Source organism: Monodon monoceros, unplaced genomic scaffold (assembly GCF_005190385.1).
Source record: "Monodon monoceros isolate NGI ecotype Baffin Bay Population unplaced genomic scaffold, NGI_Narwhal_1 Super_Scaffold_18, whole genome shotgun sequence".
Taxonomy (NCBI): Eukaryota; Metazoa; Chordata; class Mammalia; order Artiodactyla; family Monodontidae; genus Monodon; species Monodon monoceros.
Window position 1 is genome coordinate 143,469,945 of NW_021703774.1, and position 22,032 is coordinate 143,491,976.

The following is a 22,032-nucleotide window of genomic DNA, read 5'->3' on the forward strand; positions in this document are numbered from 1 at the left end:
GTAGTTAAGAATCCGCCTGCCAGTGCAGGGCACACGGGTTCGAGCCCTGGTATGGGAAGATCCCACATGCCATGAAGCAGCTAAGCCCGTGCGCCACAACTACTGAGCCTGTGCTCTAGAGCCCGCGAGCCACAACTACTGAGCTCACGAGCCACAACTACTGAGCCCACACACCTAGAGCCTGTGCTCCACAACAAAAGAAGCCACTGCAATGAGAAGCCAGCGCACCGCAATGAAGAGTAGCCCCCGCTCGCCACAACTAGAGAAAGCCCGTGCACAACAACGAAGACCCAAGGCAGCCAAAAATTGAAAATAAATAAATAAATAAAAACTAATTGTAAAAAAAAAAAAAAGGCTGAAAGGAAATGAACCTAAATACCTAGAGGGATATTCAGACTTGAGGAAGGGGTTTTGTTTTAAGTCAGAGAAGTGGGTGTGGTTTTTTTGGTTAATTGAGTGAAACCAGTGTAGATAGAGGTTGGAGTTACCAGGAGTAGTAGATGGTGACACCATTGGACTGTGGAGAAAATGAAAGTTAATTGAGATCATGAACACATGTGGAGTGGTAATGAGAGCCTGAAGTAGAGGAGATTGAGGTAAGGTCCCTGGCAGGGACATCCTCTCTAGCAGCTTAATTACAAGGTATAAAACTAGATCATGTTGTGAAGTATCTTGTAGATTGCTGGGTATATGTGGAGTAGCCAAGAAGTCATAGGATTTGTAAAGCTAAGATATTTCACAGATGTTTATGAATGAATGGTTGGATCAAGTATTCAAATAGGCAGTTCTGATACACATGTGCAGGGAGAGAGCAAAAGCACTTAGATAAAACCTGAAAAAGAATGGATGATGTAGAGCATTGTTTATATTTAATATTGACTATTTATATTGACTTAACAACTGCTTTATAATACTGTTTTTAATTGTGGCAAAATACACATAAGATTTACCATTGTAACCATTTTTAAGTGTACAGTTTGGTGGCATTAAGTACACTCACAGTGTTTTGCAACCATCATCACTGTCCAGAACTTTTTCATCATCCCAAACATAAACCTTGAATGCATTAAGCAGCCACACTTCCCTCCAGCCCCTAATCTGTTCTCTATGGGTTGGATATTTCATATAAATGGAATCATGTAATATGTGTTGTTTCGTATATTTGGCATCTTTCACTTAGCTTAATGCTTCCAAGGGTCATCCTTGTTGTAGCATGTATCAGTACTTCATTCCTTTTTATAGCTGAATAATATGCTATTGTATGGATATACCATATTTTGCTTATCTGTTCATCTGTTGATGGGCATTTGAGTTGCTTCTTGTGGCTATTGTAAATAAAGCTGCTGTGAACATTCACTTACATGTGTTTTCATTTCTCTTGGCTATATACCTAGGAATAGAAATGTTAGATCGTATGCTAACTCTGTGTTTAACTTTTTGAGGAACCACCAACTGTTTTCCACAGCATCTGCACCATTTTATATTTCTACCAGCAATGTATGAGGGTTACAGTTTCTCTGCATTCTTGCTTTATCATAATTTGTAAAAATTAGTTCATTAAACCTTTGAATCCTTACTGAGTGCAAGGCACCATGCTAGATGCTATGTCAATTTCAAAGAAGGACAAGGCAAGATTTTCTAGAAGCAACAGGTTTTGGGCCTGCTGGGAGTTAGAATCAACATTTATAACTGTCCTGGAAGGAGCAAGTGTTAAGTACTCCTTAACACTTAATTTGAAGGCACAATTAAGGTACCTTGAGGATTTCGGAGAGGGAGTTTACTTGTGGGGAAAGGCTTCTTTCTTTTATTTTTTTATTTATTTATTTTTTTGCGGTACACGGGCCTCTCACTGTTGTGGCCTCTCCCGTTGCAGAGCACAGGCTCCGGACGCGCAGGCTCAGTGGCCATGGCTCACGGGCCCAGCCACTCCGCAGCATGTGGGATCTTCCCGGACCGGGGCATGAACCCGTGTCCCCTGCTTCGGCAGGCGGACTCTCAACCACCACGCCACCAGGGAAGCCCCAAAGGCTTATTTCTTGACTATCAGAACAAGAAACTTAAATCCTACTCTGTGGGAAGCCGGAAAACTTCTGAGCGGGATAGTGATATAATTTGAACCTGGACTCTGGAAGAGAAATCTAGCAGCCAAGAGTAAAGGCTGAGGTCGAGGGTGGAAGAGACTAGTAGTGCCTGTGAAAGCAGTGTTTTTTTTTTGTGTGTGTGTGTGTGTGTGTGTGTGTGTTTTGTTTATTTATTTATGGCTGCGTTGGGTCTTCGTTGCTGTGCACGGGCTTTCTCTAGTTGTGGCAAGCAGGGGCTACTCTTTGTTGCGGTGCTGGGGCTTCTCATTGAGATAGCTTCTCTTGTTGCGGAGCATTGGCTCTGGGTGCGCGGGCTTCAGTAGTTGTGGCTCGTGGGCTCTAGAGTGCAGGCTCAGTAGTTGTGGCACACGGGCTTAGTTGCTCCGTGGCATGTGAGATCTTCCCAGACCAGAGCTCGAACCCGCGTCCCCTTCATTGGCAGGCGGATTCTTAATCACTGCGCCACCAGGGAAGTCCCCAAAACCAGTTTTTAATTTTTTTTTTTTAATTTTTTTCTTTTGCGGTACGTGGGCCTCTCACTGCTGTGGCCTCTCCCATTGCGGAGCACAGGCTCCGTTCTTGCAGGCTCAGCGGCTATGGCTCACGGGCCCAGCCGCTCCGCTGCATGTGGGATCCTCCCGGACCGGGGCACAAACCTGTGTCCCCTGCATCAGCAGGTGGACTCCCAACCACTGCGCCACCAGGGAAGCCCCCGAAACCAGTTTTTTAATTGAAGAGAAACTTGAACCTGGAGTGACAAATAGAAATGGAAACTAAGGAATGGAGTAAATAGGACTTGAAACTCTTATATAAATCTTTATAGTCTCCTTAGCTCTCATCTCTTCTGATTTTAAACATCATCTACCAAACACTAACAATTCCCAAAATTCTTTCTCCAGAGCAGACTTCTCTGTGCTCCAGACCACATACTTGACATCTCATATTTAAATTTTTTTAATCTTGATTCCCCCACCCCCCCACCAGAAGAGTTTTGAGTGATGTATTTTTCTTCCTCAAAATTTCTCGGTAGTTAAACAAAATTTCCTCCAATTAGTTGCTCTGTAAAAATAGCTACAGCCCCAAAAGGCATCACCAAATAACTTTATAAAATTTTATAAAAATTTGCAGAGCAAAGTAATTCATTACAAAAACATTTGACTAAGAAGATAAAACAAAATGCCCATAGTTCCACCCTCCTAGTGAAACCATTATTGGCATTATAGTCTTTTGCTTCTAAAACAGGAATTTCTTTTTCCTTTATCTGTCCTCTTTCTTCGTTTCCCATTTGTCATTCATCTCCTCCCCACCACATACTCTACACGTACATGCACAGACCACACTCTTATATAGCTTGACATCCTGGTATGTTAGAGATGGTCGGTAAGTAGTTACAGGATATATAACAACTTTAGAACTTTCACACCAGTAGCAAAGCATTGTCAGTTAATATTCCCTCTACAGTCACTGCCTCAACTGAGACTGCTAGAGAAATTTGGGACTGAGTGTTGACTGAAAAGTTGGTGTGTGTCAATTAGAAGATTGGAATGCATCTAGTGGGGATTGTAAAGGGGAACTGTTTATGTTTAAAATTCAGGCATTTTCCTTTGTGTCTATCAGTTTTATAACCTGACGGGTGATTCATCTGACAGAGATTTTCAGGTTCTCTGTGGTTTAAACCACAATTCTTATAACAAAAAAAGAATGCAACAAACAGTTAATTATGTCTTTTTCAGAAGGAAGCTTTATTTGATATTTTTCTATAAGAATCTATTACAGGAACATTGTCATCATGTACTAGGTATTGCAGGTATAGACCTATATAAAAACAACCCTGAATTATACTGAAGGAACAATAGCCAGTCGGCATTTATCCCTATATCAGTCAATTATGTGATGGTCATTTACCTAGTTATATAAGCTAGAAATCAGAGTATGAGCCATTATTTCTCCTTTACCCCCATATCCCATCAGTTATGAAGTTCTGTGTGTTTTACTTCTTTCTAAATATTTTGTGAATTGGCTTCTTTTAATTTGTTTATATTAAAAGCTGGTTTTCCCCAGTGTGTGTCTTGCAGTCACTCCTGATTTTCAAAATCTCTAGGCTGGACCACAGAACCAATATCAAGGGATTATCCTTGAACTAGCTATTCTTTGTGCAGGTTGGCCTCTAACTCAAGGCCTGGGCCAAAGTGCTAACCAACCCATCCTGTCCCAGCTCACTAACTAGGCACCTCTTTGCTACCCAAGAGACCAAATTACAGGCAGGGATTGAGTTTTTCTTCTTCACCTGGCACCCTTTTGGAGGGGGGGCTTTCTGATTCACATTTAAGTGTCCATGGTGTATGTAATAATATATACAGGTCTATTCAAGTTTTTTATTACTGTGCCAGTTTTGCCATTTCATAGAAATGTATCTAAGATTCTCGTATTTATTAGCATATAATTGCTCATAATATTGTTTTACTCATGATGTTTCTTTATCTGTTGTGTTTATTTCCTCTTTTTCGTGCCATCTTCTTCAAATATTTTTCCCCAAGCAGTTTTACCTGAGTTTGTTTTCTTTCTTTTTTTTTCATTTATAAATTTATTTATTTATTGTTCGGTCTTTGTTGCTGCGTGCAGGCTTTGTCTAGTTGCAGTGAGCGGGGGCTACTCTTTGTTGTGGTGTGCAGGCTTCTCACTACAGTGGCTTCTCTTGTTGCAGAGCACGGGCTCTAGGTGCGCGGGCTTCCGTAGTTGTGGCTCGTGGTCTCTAGAGCACAGGCTCAGTAGTTGTGGCACACGGGCTTAGTTGTTCCGCGGCATGTGGTATCTTCCCGGACCAGGGCTCGAACCCATGTCCCCTGCACTGGCAGGCAGATTCTTAACCACTGCGCCACCAGGGAAGTCACGTGAGTTTGTTTCTTATTAATATTTTTCAAAAGAATTATCATTTTTAAACATCATCTCTATTTTTTCTGACCTTTTTTTGCTTCTCTCCTTTCTGTTTCTTCAGATTTGCTTTGTTGCTCTCTTCCTATCATGATAAAAATATTGGGAAAAGAACAATAAAGATCAGTTTGGCTTTAGTCTTTTTTTTTTACGTTTTTAAAGCTTATTTTATATTAAGTATTGCTGTAGCTGTTATAGTACAGCTGTTACAATACAAATTTATTCGTAGTGGTTTTTGTCGTTCTATTTAAGGATTTTGAATTTTTCTTTATCAGTGTATCATTTCTCTCACAGTAAGAAATCTGACTCCCATTTTTCCTTAATATTTCTTAATTTTTGATCAAATCCCAGTATGTAACCAGCCTCCATTTATCACCTCTTCCCGTGCATGTGTTCCTTCCTAACCACATATAAGTTGTAACAACTGTGCAAGGCACCTTGCTGCGTGGAAGCCCTCAACCTATTTGGCCGTGTCCCTCTGCCAGGGTGTCCACCTCATTCCACCTGAGACTCTCACACTCTGCATTAGGCTGCCCTCGTACTGGGACATTCACCTTACGTTGCCCAACAGTCCTGACATCCCGCACAGGACTGCTGCCGTACACACATTTCGCTATCCTTCCACCCCGTGTAGACACCCTGATTATGCCCCAGCACCCTGCTCTGGCCTTGAGCTCCCCCTTTGAGGACTTTACCTTGCCTGACCCCACCTAGTGGCTTTGGACAGGATTTCTTCAAGAAGGGGAAGGAGAGCGGGCAATGCAAGAGAAAGTCGTTTCCTGATTTAACATAGCATAGTTAGAGAACACAGACTGTTTTCTTCTTTGGAACTAATTGAGATTTCTTTTAACAAGTATAAGGTCAGTTTTTAAAACTATTCCATGTGCGCTGAAGGAATATATATACCCTGCATGGTTGATATATGTGTGTGTATATATATATATATATATATATATATATATGTATGTATTATAAGTATATAAAAAATGTAGAGAACAAGTGAATAGTCATATACCCATTATTCAGCTTAATAATGTATTACAGATACAATTGAAGCCCTCCGGAACCTTTTTTTGATTCCTTTCCCATTGTTTCCCCAAAGAGGTATTTACTATTCTAAATTTAGTATTCTTAAACATGAATTAATTATATGAGAAATACTCTGTAAACTAGAATACCAGTGTAGACCAGAATTGCCCACAGATGCAAGCATTCTCTCATATCAGAAAACTTTCTAGGGACTTCCCTGGTGGTCCAGTGGTTAAGAATCCGCCTTCCAATGCAGGGGACACGGGTTTGATCCCTGGTCGGGGAACTAAGATCCCACGTGCCATGGGGCAACTAATCCTGTGTGCTGCAACTACTGAGCCCGCACTGTGTGCCACAGTGAAGAGCCTGCACACTGCAACGAAAGATCCCACATACCACAGTGAAGATCCTGCGTGCCGCAACTAAGACCTGACGCAGCCAAATAAATAAATAAATAAATATTTTTTAATCTATTACAAAAAAGAAAGAAAGAAAACTTCCTAGCCTTTGGAAGAATGTTGGGAATTTGCCAAAGAAGTATTTGTGTTATCTCTTACTGCATATTTTAAGTCAGAGCATAAGCACTTAAGTCTTTTAATTGATAAGTAGGTATCTAAAAATATGTAAATACATGAGGAATGCTATGACGGATGTCTTGTTTTTACACATCTGTCTGTGGTTAGTACTAAACAATTAGATAGTTGACTGTGGTAATAACCAGTAAGTTATGACTCTTTGACCACTTATGGCAAGCTATTCCATATATGAGAAAATCTAAATCTAACAGACTCTAATTTGCATGTCTGAATTACCTTTGATAGCTAACTGGAGAAATTGTTATTTTAAAAGTATATTCCTTCAGGTGACTTTTCTAAAATCCTTTAAAAATCTTTAAAATAATTTTAGCCAGTTATGTTGTTGCTATAGATTAATGTCTAAATTGGACTTAAGAGTTTTGTCTCCTAGACCTTTGTCTCCGAGATCGATCATTTGACCATGTCTCACTTTAGCATTTATATATAGTAATTTTGCCTCTTGTGATATATGTTGTTTTGTTTTTTCATTTATAGTGATAGATTCCTGTGGTCTTTAAAATGATTGAATAACGATGGACATGAATGCAAAGTGACTTCTCTACTGAAGCAGAAGATTCTCATTACCTTGCATTAACTCGGTTTAGTCTTCAAGAAGGGGCAGAAGGAGTGAAATACAGAAAACTGAAGAGAAGAAAACCTCACTTTGGAACTTTCTCCATGACTGTTCCTTAAGCCCTATCTTTCTACTTGTTTTAATTTTGCTGTGAATTTATAAATAGTGAAGACCAAAGAAATAGAAACATTTGAGAGCTTTATACTAAGAAATTTGCCTTGAGAGCTGCTATTCTTAGGAGGGGAAAGCATATCAAGTTCCTGTCTGATTTTTTGTTTGTTTTAAACAGGTTTCTTATGTCCTCAGATTTTGAAGGATAAGTCAAATATAAATACATACCTACACATTATTTTTAGCAACTGTGTAAGAATAATGAGATTTGTAAATTAAGGGCTTTGTAATGTGGATGTTTTGCTACTAGAGTTGATTACTCAGAAGATCTTTTATAGCTCTTCAGTTTTTTATTTTTGATCTATCACTTCAATGACATTATTTGCCCAAACAGAAGTCCATCTGTCTTTCTAAGCTATGACCTTTTTGTGAACAGTGTTTGCATTCAATGTGCAAATGTCCATGTATTATCTATTTAAGCAACATCATAGGGCCATCACTCAAGGAAGTTGAATGAGGTGAACGTTGATATAGCTCTTTCCCCTTCCCCCTATTTTTTAAATGTAACAAATACTTTTTATGTTCCCCTCCCCCTTCCCCTTTCCCCTTTCCCCTTTTGGAAACGTGTCAGGATCTAGATAGTTTAAGATGAGCAATTGAGGGGACTGAGAAATTGATCCACACAGAGCCTGGCTTCTTTGTGCTTCATCATAAGGTGTGCTGCTGGCCAGCCTAATTTTAAGTACCCTTTTAACAAGAGAACCTCGTGGAAATCCAGCCGGCAGACTCAAGGAGTTCAGGAAACAGGACCACAGAGGTTACGCTCTGGGGTGAGTATTCTCCTATGTCTAACTTGGAAGAAGACTGTGTATGTATATGTATCATGGAAAATATCTACTGCTTTCTTACATATTATACTTTGGAGACTATCAGTGGGGTGGTTTGGAGACACCAACAGATGGATCTCTCAGGAAAACTGATTCTAACTGATGTTTTGAAGAAATTAATGTGAACTAAATAGAAAAACTCTTGAGAGGTTGTATCCTCCATCTCTAGGAAGATCTTTTCTACTGCTTTTGCCTGAAGTTACCTGAAGCAGATTAATCTTTTTTCATACGTATCTGTAGTTTTAAGTAGTTGTTTATTCTTAAGGTTCTTCTGCTATAACACAAGAATTCATTAGCTTCTGTCATATAACTTCCAGGTCTGTGACACACTTTTCTGTTTGTGTTTTTCATGGTTATATATTCACAGACTGTTGTTTTTGTTTATAACTTCTCTGATGTATGGTGCCTGATGAGTACTCTAGAAAGGCTCAGAGAGCAAGTCTTTCTATAAAAGGGGGACCTTAAAGTAATCACAGACTCTTTACTTGATATCAGGTTCTTGCAAGAATAAGTGATTTCAGTTTTCTTATTTTCAGATCCTGGCCATGAGGTTGGATGCCTCACCTTGTTGAAAAGAGACACTGGACCTAAATGGCGCAGCATGACTTTGTTCCTGCTTGGCTAAATTTCTCAACACCACAGTCAGCTAAGGTACTGTTCTCCATTCTAGTAACTATCCAAATACCAGTTCTTTTCATCCCCATCTTGTCTGTGGCCTCTGTTTTACAATCTAGTTGTTTTTTTGTGTATTCAGCCTTGCCTGGGGATTTTACATACATTTTCAATAAACTTAACTATCTTTCTTTTAATAGGGTATAAATAATTAGGCAGTGCAAGTCAGTGTGTACCCTGCTACTGCCAGGTGTTCTGTTTATTTCATGTTAAGCTTTTCTCATTGTGTGGCACACTTAAGACTTCCTATATTAGCTGCAGGAACACTTCAGTTTGGGGGGAAATGAATCTTCAGGATGAATGCACATTTGTCTAAAGTAGTAGATGAGGAGGAAAAAGGATAGACAGTGACTGACTACTACATGGCTCTCAGATTAAATCTTAGAAATTCTTTTTTAGAGACAATAATCTACTTAATGATTTCAGGGAAAATGTAATTGCATTAAGGGTAAAGACAAATGGAATATATTATTGTTAAAGGAAACCTTTAGGAAGCTAGTAAACTTAAAAATTCTTCCCATTTTGCCAACTAATAGAGGAGGGAGAAAGTTGATAGGTAGTCTCAGAAAAAAGAGCATACCTTCCCTATTTTTAGATGTGAATTTTGGGAAGATGTTCCTGGTCTGTCTAGACCCACAACCCTTTGCTCTAATCTTCATTTTGAATTGCCCTTGTGAAATTCCCCAAATCTCATAATTGACATAATCTGACCCATGAGTTGGGCGTGGTGGGCCTGAGGGATTCGGTGTGGGATCCTAGGAAAGCGTTTAAACGTATGCACATCTTATACCTGCAAAGGATAATTGATTTAGCACAATGAACAATTGATTTAGCACAGTGAACTCAGTAAAAAGAATTAGGAAATATGATTTAAATATTTCCATTTTATAATAAGCAAATTTGTGTGGTATTAGCATAAGGATAGACAGATACAGCAATGGAATAGGATAGACAATTCAAAAATAGTCCTATACAGTTGATTTTTGACTAAAGTGCCAAGGTAATTCAATGCAGAAGTGATAGTCTTTTTAACAAGTGGTTCTAGAACTGGATATCTATGTGGGGGTGGGAGGGAGGGAGAGCCTCAACCTTTACATCATATCATACATAAAAATTAACTTGAGGGCTTCCCTGGTGGCGCAGTGGTTGAGAGTCCGCCTGCCGATGCAGGGGACACGGGGTTCGTGCCCCGGTCCGGGAAGATCCCACATGCTGCGGAGCAGCTAGGCCCGCCATGGCCGCTGACCCAGCGCGTCTGGAGCCTGTGCTCCGCAACAGGAAAGGCCACAACAGTGAGAGGCCCGCGTACCGCAAAAAAAAAAAAAATTAACTTGAAATGGATTATAACCTAAATTAAAGAGCTGAAATCCATAAGACTTTCAGAAGAAAGAAGAAAATCTTTGTAACCCACTAGAATGGCTGAAATAAAAAAGTCTGACAGACCGCATGTTGGTGAGGATATTAATAATAAGGAAATAGATGTGAAGATGTCTCTACCCCAACCTATAGTTCTCCTGTAAGCCCTTGTCAAATGTATCCATGCTTTTCATGGTTTTTTTAGACTTTGGTTTCTATCATATGAGACTAAAGACTGTTATAGAATGCAACTATTTGGAATAGGAAGGGACATCAGAATTCATCTATAATAAGTGTTTCTCAAAGTGCTCCTTTTTAGTTGTGTAACCTCAGAGACTTATTCTCCCTGACCTCTTTCCTTATATGGAAATAGTAAAATGGGGATGATGCCAAATTATAGTCTTGTTATGAGTATTAATGTTTGGAAGTAAGTGTTTTATAAAACTATAAAATCTCCTGTGGGGTTGTTAATGGCCTGCCAAGGTGGGATTTAACTGTTCCTTTGTCTTCAGTTCGAGAGTAATTTACACAAATAATAAATCTATTTAGAGCAGGCATCTTGCTTTTCCTTTCAAGATTAACAACATTTTTAAGTGTAAAGTTTTGGAGTTTATTCTTTTGGATATTGACAGGGTTTTTTTCCCCTCTCATGCAAATTGAAGTAGCTGCTTTTTCTCCCTATTAATTCAGTTAATGATTGAATATGTAACATAGGGCTTCTCTAACTCAGAGGACTGCAGTACCCTTAACTGTGTCCCATATGCTCAAAATAGGGGTTTCTGCCATCAATATTACCTGTATTCTAAAAACCCGATGCAAAACTTAAGATACTGAAAGAGACTGATATGTACTTACCTGTTTGCTTCTCTGTACTTTATCATCTTAGTCACCTACAGCCACCTTCGAAAAACACGGAGAGCACCTACCCCGAGGAGATGGTAGATTTGGAGTAAGCCGTCGTCGACATAATTCCTCTGATGGCTTTTTTAACAATGGACCTCTACGAACGACAGGAGGTAAGACATACCCAACTTCCATGACTCTATATAAGCTACTCAGCAAGCCCAAGCTGAGGGTGCATGTCCATAATCTTGGAATAATGATCTTTTGTAAACATAATACTCAATTAGATCCTCCAGTAGTCATTACTCAACTATATTGGCTTTCTAACATTCTTAGGTTCTCTTAAGTCATTTATTCAGTTGAAGAACTCATATAGAAATTACATTAAAACAGAAAGTTGTATCTTGTGCCTTTTTTGTATGTGGACTTACTCTTTTATTAAAAAGGTCCCCCGAAGGGCTTTGGCAATACCTTAAGTTATATCAGGAAGCATTTGGCCCAGTTGTTTCTGAATTTTCAGGAAGCAAACACTCTAATGTGTTACTTTTCCTTACTATTTCAGATTCCTGGCACCAGCCCTCCTTGTTCCGGCACGATTCCGTGGACTCTGGTGTCTCTAAGGGGGCATATGCTGGAATCACAGGGAACCTATCTGGTTGGCACGGCTCTTCCCGAGGTCACGATGGCATGAGCCAGCGTAGTGGGGGTGGCACAGGGAACCATCGCCACTGGAATGGCAGCTTCCACTCCCGGAAAGGCTGTGCCTTTCAGGAAAAGCCACCTACAGAGATTAGGGAAGAGAAGAAAGATGATAAGGTAGAAAAGTTGCAGTTTGAAGAAGACGACTTTGTAAGTATGAAGATTTAGTTGTATACCTAAAACCTGACAAATGATTCTTATATATAAAACCGTGTTAGTAATGAGAACATTTCAGAAAGTACTAAAAAGGGAGTCCCTAAGTTTAGACTTTTAGTGTTTTTAGGAAGGACAAGGAAGGAGCTGGCCAAAATTCCTGTGTAACTTTTAGCACATCTTCATATTTTTTCATCTTTTTGCCTTTGGAATTCTTATTTTTCTTTAAGCTTTATAAGGTTCAGTATTCAGATATGTTTATGTAAAACTATATTCTTGAATGTTAAATTGCTTTCTCCAACTATCATAAGAGGGGGTTTTTTGTCTTGATTTTGCCCTCTTATATAAAACAATTGTGGTAAGTTCAGAAACATGCAGTTAGGAGTATTTTAGCTGTTGCCTATACAATCAGTAAAACTTGATGCTATTGTGTGTTGAATTATATGCCTTTTTTTTTTTTGAATTATATGCCTTTTGACCTCTAAACCAAAAGTAGAGTTTTTGTGCACCTTAAAAAAGTTTAATAATACATTTTACTTAACCAAATATGTCCAAATTATTATTCTAACCTGTAGTCATTATCTTTAAATTAATGAGATAATTAACATTATTTGTTGTACTACATCTTCAAAATCCTACAAGCATTTTATAATCGTAGCACATCTTAATACAGACGGCACACGTTCCAAGTGCCCAGCAACCACACGTGGCTAGTGGCAATCCTATTAGGTAGTGCAACTTGTTATTTTTAAGTAGCACATTAGATAAGCCAGTCACTTTTATGACAGCCATTTTATGTTATCAAAACCAACTAAAGAGTAAAATTAGGCATCAGCCCCTCTTCTCCCAAGTCTAGCAAATGACCTGGGGGCTCTTAATTTAAATGTCATTTATCAAAGTAAATTCCTATCCCCAGGTGCCTATCCTTTAAAACTTTATTATGGAAAAGTCTGTAATACACCAATATATTAAATATTTGTCCAGAATGTCCTAAGTACTCAGTAGTCGAAAAATGACTACAACACTAAATTATAACATGGATTATTTATTCAGTAAACTTATAAGTTATCAGTTCTGTGGCATTCCCAGTGGGAAATTAATTGACAATGGAAAGAAAAATGTTAAGGCAGCATTATCCATCTGCTAAGTGATCTAAAGGGAAGTTTGCTGTCACGTCAAACCTGAACAAGGTCGTTAAGGGCAAGTTTATTTTGTGTTTATGCTTTAAAAAAAAAAAAATGATTATTTATTTATTTATTTATGGCTAAGTTGGGTGTTTGTTGCTGCGCACGGGCTTTCTCTAGTTGCAGAGAGCGGGGCCTACTCTTTGTTGCAGTGCACAGGCTTCTTGTTGCGGTGGCTTCGCTTGTTGCAGAACACAGGCTCTAGGCACGCGGGCTTCAGTAGTTGTGGCTCGCAGGCTCGAGAGCGCAGACTCACTGGTTGTGGTGCACCGGCTTAGCTGCTCCGCGGCATGTGGGATCTTCCCAGAACAGGGCTCGAACCCATGTCCCCTGCATTGGCAGGTGGACTCCCAATCACTGCGCCACTGGGGAAGCCTTGTGTTTATGCTTTTATGAAATATTCTGAGTGTACAGAAAAGTCTGGAGAAACCGTCAAGTACGCACACAACCTAGCTTTGTGAAATATTAACATTTTGCCCAGTATGCTCTATACCATTCTTTTACAAAAGAGGCAAGATATCATAGATACAGTTAAAGCTTCCCTAATCATATTCTCCTAACGTTCCCCTAGAGGTAATCACCATTTTGATTTAATGTTTTATCATCCTCATGTATGTTTTGATAAATTTTTACTATATGAATGTATCTGTAGACAATCTGTAATATCATTTTGCCTGATTTTGATCTTTATATGAATACTGTCATATTGTAGTTCTCTTTCATTTGCTTAAAATTGTTTGAGATTTGTCTGTATTGATACATAGGGCTCTAGATCAGTGGTTCTCAATCCAGGAGCAAGTTTGCCTCCTTCAGAGCACATTTGGCAATATCTAGAGAAATTTTGGTTGTCACACCTTGGGATAGTGCTATTAGCATCTAGTATGTAGAGATCAGAGATGTTGCTAAACTTCCTGCAATGCACAGGACAGCCCCATAACAAAGAACCAGCCCAAAATGTCAGTAGTGCCATGGTTGAGAAACCCTGCTCTATATCTTTCTCACTGCTGTATAGTAAATATTCTGTGGTGTGAATATACTAGGTTTATTTATCCATTTTCCTGTTCACAGACATTTAGGTTGTTAAAGATCTTGTTTTGGAGATAAATCTAAAGGATAGGGACCATGGCATTGTAACTAGAGAAGGAAGGGTCAAAAATAAGATTTTTATCCAAAGGGAATTGATGAATAATAAGTAAGTAATTTGAAAAGGAAAAACAGGAGGAGCAGAATTGGAGGATAGAAGATAAAGACGTCTTGGTACCAAAGAGATGGGTGAGATCAACCGGAGGTGTGCACATGGAAATAGAGATAGTAGTTGAGGTTTATGGTTGGACAGAATCACCCAAGGAAAGTAATATATTCAGAGAGGAAGCTTAGAGCAGAACCTGTGGAATAGCAGTAAGGGAGATTAAGAAGTGATTGGTTGAAAAAGAATGGGGTTTATCAAGAAAGAGTAGTTAGTCAAAAATAACAAAAGGTATTTGAGGACCTAATTGTTTACAGTAGGTTTTCTATGTTTCTTGTTTTTTCCCCATACTCTACATTGTATAATTAGAAAGTTATTTTTTGTTTTAAAATAGTATTGGTTTAATGTAATTAACAGTCCTATATTTGTACCTTGGACAAGTAATAACCCTAATTTCCCCTGAGTTGTTGGATGGTAATGTCTACCTTGCAACATTGTAGTAAGGAATAAAGATCACATATGTTGGGACTTCCTGGTGGCGCAGTGGTTGGGAATCCACCTGCCAGTGTGGGGGACACAGGTTCGATCCCTGGTCTGGGAAGATCCCACATGCCGCGGAGCAACTAGGCCCGTGTGTCACAACTATTAAGCCTGTGTGCCACAACTACTGAAGCCCGTGAGCCTAGAGCCCTTGCTCCGCAACAAGAGAGGCCACTGAAATGAGAAGCCCACAAGCGCAATGAAGAGTAGCCCCTGCTCGCCACAACTAGAGAAAGCCCATGCGCAGCAACGAAGACCCAACACAGCCAAAGATAAATAAATTTTTTTTAAAAAAGATCATATATGTTAAATGATGTATGTGAAACATTTAGCATGACAGAGTTGTTTTTTGTTTTTTATTTGGCTTTGCCGGGTCTTAGTTGCGGCACGTGGGATCTTTAGTTGCTGCACGCACGATCTTTTTAGTTGCGGTATGTGAACTCTTAGTTGTGGCATGTGGGATCTAGTTCCCTGACCAGGGATCGAACCTGGGCCCCCTGCATTGGGAGCATGGTGTCTTAGCCACTGTACCAACCAGGGAAGTCCAGGGTTTTTAATATTTTTTATTTATTTTTATTTATTTTTTAAAAATGGCCACTCTGGGAGGCATGCAGAAAGAAATGTGTTTTTAACAAACTGTGCTGGAACTATATCTATAGATATAGAGGGGTGTGTGTGTGTGTGTATCTTCTCTACCCCTACCACCTAGCATACAAAAAAGTGAATTTGAGATGAATTACAGACCTAAATGTAAGGCCTGAAACTAAGAAAACTTAGGAGAATATCTTTCTCACATAGGGGATTAAAAAATAATAAAAAGATTTCTTTGGACCCAGGGAGCAATAACCATAAAGGGGAAAACATTGATAAATCAGGCTTCATCAAAATTTAAAACTTCTGCTTATTTCACAGACTCAGAGAAAATATTTGCAGAACATAGATTTGAAAAGGGGCCTGTTCCCATAATGTGATGAATAACTCCTACAACTCAGTTTTTTTAAAAACATAAACAAGATTTGAACAGATGCTTCACAAAGGAAGATAGATGAATGGCCAGTAGGCACATGAAAAAAATGGTCAGTGTCATTAATCATAAGGGAAATGTGGAAATTCAAATTAAGACCACTATGAGATACTGCTGCACACCCACCAGGATAGCTAATATTTAAAAGTCTGAAAATACTAAATTTGGTGACATTTTTGAGCATGTGGAAGTCTCATACATTGTTAGCAGGAGTGTGTAGTAGTACAACCATTTTATGAAAAGGAAGGTCTGACAGTTTCTTATAAAACTAAGCATAAACTTTACCCTGTGACCCAATACTTCCATTTCTAGGTATTTGCTAAAGAGAAATGAAAATCTGTACATTTATTGTAATTTTATTCATAGTAACACAAAACTGGATTTTTTTTTTTGTTTTTTTTTTTTTTTTCTGCCGTGCTGCGTGGCTTGTGGGATCTTAGTTCCCTGACCAGAGATTGAACCCAGGCCCTCAGCAGTGAAAGCACAGAGTCCTAACCACTGGACCGCCAGGGAATTCCCAGGAAATAATTTAAATGTCTATCAAAACAGGAATAGAAAAATTGTGGTATAATCATGTAATGGGCTACTTATGCAGTAATAAAAAAGAATGACTGATAAAACAACATGATGAATCTCAGTGAAGCTTTACACAATAAGGTACATACTGTATGATTCCATTTATATGACATTCTAGAATAGGCAAATAATCTATGGTAAGAAAAACAGTGGTTGCCTGTGTGGAGTGGAGATTGGGGAAGAGCATTAGGAAGCTTTCCGGTTGTAGAAAGTAGCTTTATCTTTATAGATTTGGGGGGGTATAGGTATTTTTCAAAACTCATGGAATGGTATACTTGGTGCATTTCATTGTGTGTAAATGTTGTTTGATTAAAAAATAGATATATGTCACCGGTCATGGAACAAACATAACACAAGCCTCCTGATGTGATTCACTGAGGAGTGCCCTCCAAAAATTCATAACCTGAATCTAACCATGAGGAAAAATCACACAAACTCAAATTGAGGTTTCTATAAAAGAATTTTAAAAGATTCTACAAAAGAACTAGGCTGAGTACTCTTTTAAAAAGTTATGGTCGGGGCTTCCCTGGTGGCGCAGTGGTTGAGAGTCCGCCTGCTGATGCGGGGGACACGGGTTCATGCCCCGGTCCGGGAAGATCCCACATTCCGCGGAGCGGCTGGGCCCGTGAGCCATGGCCACTGAGCCTGCGCGTCCGGAGCCTGTGCTCCGCAACGGGAGAGGCCACAACAGTGAGAGGCCCATGTACCGCAAAAAAAAAAAAAAGTTATGGTCATGGTGGGAAAAGTTCCAGATTAAAGAAGACTAAAGAGATAGGACAATTAAAGACAACATGTAAACCTAGACTGGATACTGGATGAGGGAAAAACAGTGATTTTAAACTTTGTTTTCCTGTAAAAGTATCAGTGTTACAGTTTGAATAAGAGTTGTAGATTAGATAATAGTATTTATTAATGTTAATTTCCTGATTTTTATAATTGTACTATGATTATGTAAGAGAATATCCTTCAAGTTCTTCAACCTGCAGATAGTTCAGGAAAAATATATATTTACAGAGAATTGTGGAACAAATGTGGTAAAATGTTGACATGAGACTGTAGATGCACGATATACAGGAATTCTTTGTATTATATTTGCAATTATTTTGTAAGTCTGAAATTAAGGAATAAGTTAAGAAAGAACACAAAGCAACTAGGATTGAAGAACCAAAAAAATCCATGGACAGGGACTTCCCTGGTGGTCCAGTGGTTAAGAATCAGTCTTGCAATGCAGGGGACGCCAGTTCCATCCCTGGTCAGGGAACTAAGATGCCTCATGCTGCAGGGCAACTAAGCCCGAGCGCCACAACTAGAGAGCCCGCGTGCTCTGGAGCCCGCACACCACAACTAGAGAGAAGCCTGCACACTGCATCGAAGAGCCTCTGAGCCACAACAAAAGATCCCACGTGCCACAGTTAAGACCCAACACAGCCAAATAAAAGATAGATTAGGTAAGTAGGTAGGTAGGTAGATAGAAGATAGACAGATTTTTTTTTTTAATTATACTCAAAAAATCCATGGATGTCATCTACACCAAAATAAAGTGAAGTATCACAACATAGAGACAAACCACTAAAAGCTATAAAACCTGACTGGTATTGTGTTAGCAGTTGTGCAGGAGAAATTGAAGGAAGCAACAGGGCATCTTACAACCCCAGGATTTCCAGAAGAGCCAGTAATTGTTCTAGAAAGCTTAGAGAACATTTGAGAAGAGCAGCTAGAAATTAGGAGTGGTTTTCCATATTCCCAAAACTAGTAAATACAGAGATGTTCTGGGATAAGGTATAAAGGGTCTGACTGGACCAATCAGCAGAGAGAAATCACACAATAATTCGAACAAGGAAAGTTAATATAAAGAATTATTAACTGTAACAGGATGGGGTAATGAGTGATTAGCTAGTAAATAGTAAAGAGAACCCTAAAGAATATAAAGAACTTATAAAGAATATAGAGTTCTAAAAAACTATAAAGAATTGGCAGATACAAGGAGCAGCCACTAACCCTTGGGCTAAGACAGAGTGCCCAAGGAAGAGTCCCCTGTTGCCCCATCACCACCCCAGGATTGAGATCCAAACCTTATCGGAAAGGGCTTAGCTGTGGCTCACTGAATGGCAGAGCAGTTGCTAAGGTGCTTCTCCAGGGAACATGCTGAAAATCTGCCCTCTAGAGTACCTCGTAAAGCTGTTCATGGGACATGTCACTGCTACAAAACCACTTAAGTCAGCGCTCACTTGTACTTTAGAACCTGGCTTAGCAGAAGCAGAGTGCTGCAGGAACCTGCTGAGTAAGCACACAGGAACAAGAAGCAAAAGCCTCTCCTTGCTCTCTACTGACAAAATTAACATGCCAGCAAATTAACAAAGGGAAAGTTTTTAAAGTGCCCAGATTCATTTACACAGAGCAAGCAGAAAGGATGACTTTGGAACCAAGAGGCAATAAAGTTCAGCACAGAGTTCTATCACATTTAATACTAACTAGCCAATATTCCCATCCAGAACAAAGCCCCTCACTGAGGACAAAACTGTTGGAAATAGAATCCAGACTGAGCTGCAGGGACAGAGACAGTAGAGACAAAGGGAAGAGAAGGTTCAGGTACAAGGCATGGGGAGGAGGAGGTGAGCCAGGACATCAAAGAAAGTGTGCCATCTTTTTGAGCACTTCATGAAGACAACAGAAGAGAGTTACAAAGTGTGATGTTAGAGAGCTATCTTGATCCACATTCACAAAAATTGATCACATAAAAATGAACAACATAATAGGATCAAGAGAATAAGGAACAGAGTAACATTTCTACAGGCAATGCAAATTACACCTGTAAGACGTGCACAAAACGGATAAGAACCATAACCAAATGGTACAAGAACGACATAACCAGAAAATTTCACAGTGCTAGAACTTGGGAAAGAAGTAATAAAAGATTTCAGAAAAATGAAGACTAAACAAGAAGGAGCACAAGACAATAAACACTAGTGTTTTTCAAGAATTAGACAAAGGAAGCTTTTTAAATGAAGAAAAAACAAATAGATTAAAATTAAGAATTGAAAAAAAAAAGATACAGAAATTTGGCAAAAAAAAAATCCAAAAGATCTGCCCTGAAAAAAATAATATAATAATAATATAAAATAACAAAAGTGAATAGCTTAGGTGCTAAAAAGTATAATTCAAGAATAATTTCATGAAATACAGTAAGACTTGAAACTACAAATTGAAAGGACAGCCAGAACAGCCAACACTTAGAAGAAAAATATCCTTCAGACATCCAGACATAAAGAACAAGTCACTTATAAAAGAAAGAAAATCAGACACAATTTGACAACAAAGCTTTAGAATACAAATCAATGGTGTAACAATTAGAATACTCAAGCAAAGAAAATGTGAGCCAAGGATTTTTTTTACTCTGTCATACTTTATTCATCTAGACTCCTTTTGCCTTTACTATTCCATCCAGAAGAGTGTATTTACCTGTCCATATTCTGTCTGATTTGTCCATTTGTATACTGAATTAATAGTTCAGATTGTATCCGTGCTTGCTGTATGCTAGTGGGTCTCCTCTTGACAGGTTGAAAATATACACCTGCTGGGGCCCCACTTCTGGAGGTTTTGATTCAGAAGCTCTGCAGTCGAGTCTGTGCATCTTTCTATTTCTTGTTTAATGTCCCGTGGTCATTTGTGCTGAAAAGCCATTTTCCTACTCTGTACCAGATTATAAAGTTTGGGTTTGGGCACCAGTGTCATCCTCACACCCCCATACAATTCGTTATTAAGTTGAGTCTGTGACTCTTAACACTTCTCGATCCTTCCCATCATCTCTTCCTCTACTCCTGTCGCCTTCTTACTTTCCTGTACTAGGAAACTGGTCTCCTAATAGTCTCCTAGTTGTTTATAGCCCTGAAATACATCCTTCAAGCTGCTACCAGACTTGTAAACTAATGGTTGGATCATGTTAACTCTGCATGAGAGATGGATTTCCATCCCTAAAGAATAAAATTCAATCTCCCTTAAAAATACTCCACAATCTGGCTCTTACCTACTTTGCCAGACATCTCTTTCCCCAAAGAAAGGCCCTCTCATTCCCTAGCACTAATGCTGAACTATTTGCAGATCTCTTTTTCATGTTTTTCCTGTCTTGGTGTTCATTCAGCATTCTGTTCCTGGAATCACCCGTTTTCCAGCTTTGGAATTCATCATTAAGGACTCTTCTTAGTCTCCTCTAATGAAACCTTTTCTGATAGCACTTCTCTTTCTAGTGGAATTGACTATTCCTTCCTTAGTACTCCTTCTTCCCTAATGTGAATTTTTATCATAGTCCCTATAATCTTTTTTTTTTTTTTGATGTGGACCATTTTTGAAGTCTTTATTGAATTTGTTACAATATTGCTTCTGTTTTATGTTTTGGCTTTTTGGCCGTGAGGCATGTGGGATCTTAGCTCCCTGACCAGGGATCAAACCTGCACCCCCTGCATTGGAAGGTGAGGTCTTAACCACTGGACTTCCAGCAAAGTCCCCCCATAACCTTTTATTATACTTATTTGTCTACAAGTTTATCTTTGTAGTAAGACTGACCCTTGTGGGGATAAGGATTCTTCTTAATTGTCTTAATTGCCTTTGTATTCCTAGCACATGGTGTGCCTCTGCCCTAAAGCAGTCTCATTAGAAATGCTATGAATACTCACATTTCACTGACCAGATTATGCTCCTTAAATCTGAGAAAAGTGATTCACTTTCTTGTTCAGCTTTCTGTGCCTCCTTAGTTGGCATACATATCCTAGAGGAAGATGAGAACTTGCACATTTACTCTGTTTATTTAAAAAAAATTTTTTTATCCTCTCATATTAAAGGAAATGAAAGCCAAGAGAGCCTGAGATTGATTTTGCATTTCAACATCGTCTGTTTATTTGTTAATTCTGAATACAGTGTTAGAGTGCTGCTGATATATACTTATCAGTATTTGATAGGTTCCATGGTGAATGCTACTTTGCAAAAAGTGCTGAAATGATTAGTTTTCTATATCAACCATTAATACCCCTTTTTTCCTAGCCTTCTTTGAATCCAGAAGCTGGCAAACAGAATCAGCCATGCAGACCTATTGGGACCCCTTCTGGAGTGTGGGGTAGGTAGATTTTGCCATTTTTAAAGGCACAACTTTAAATTTTTCTTATTAGCAGGGAGAGGAGAAAAAATTCTTTATCTGTTTTTTTAATCGCTTGTTTCTTTATCTCTGGTTTCTCTTCTCATCCATTTGCACATGGTAACTAACTCTGCCTAGCTCTTACTCTGCCCCCCAAAATACCATTGAGATGTAATGGTAGTAGAGTCAGAATACAGACAATTGAGAGCTTGTAGAGCCCTGAATTTGAAAGCAGATTTTAAGCAAAGGGAGAATAATATAATATGCTCATAAGAAGTAATTTTTTTAGAAGTAATTTTTAATGTTGCTAATTTGCTTATAACAATTAAATTGAATTTTAATGTATTGTAGTTGTCTCCTTAATATTTGGTAGACAACTATATTCTAACCATTCTTTCATATTACTAAATACTCTTCTAAAGTGTTCTTTGAAAGGCTAAATAATACCACGTCCCAGAGAACATTTTGTTCAACCAGATTCCGTTA

General features: G+C 38.8%; 1 protein-coding gene across 4 annotated transcripts in view; it reads left to right on the top strand.

The window, feature by feature from the left end:
- GPBP1L1 (GC-rich promoter binding protein 1 like 1) overlaps positions 1-22,032 on the top strand; it is a 57,447-nt gene that overhangs the window by 21,723 nt on the left and 13,692 nt on the right. For all 4 annotated transcript variants that reach the window (XM_029227447.1, XM_029227448.1, XM_029227449.1 and 1 more), the window contains exons 2-6: positions 7,112-8,131; positions 8,725-8,839; positions 11,103-11,232; positions 11,622-11,908; positions 21,456-21,528. In XM_029227447.1, coding sequence (XP_029083280.1) covers positions 8,780-8,839; positions 11,103-11,232; positions 11,622-11,908; positions 21,456-21,528 — 550 coding nt within the window. In that variant the 5' untranslated portion in view covers positions 7,112-8,131; positions 8,725-8,779. The remainder of the gene's footprint in view (positions 1-7,111; positions 8,132-8,724; positions 8,840-11,102; positions 11,233-11,621; positions 11,909-21,455; positions 21,529-22,032) is intronic.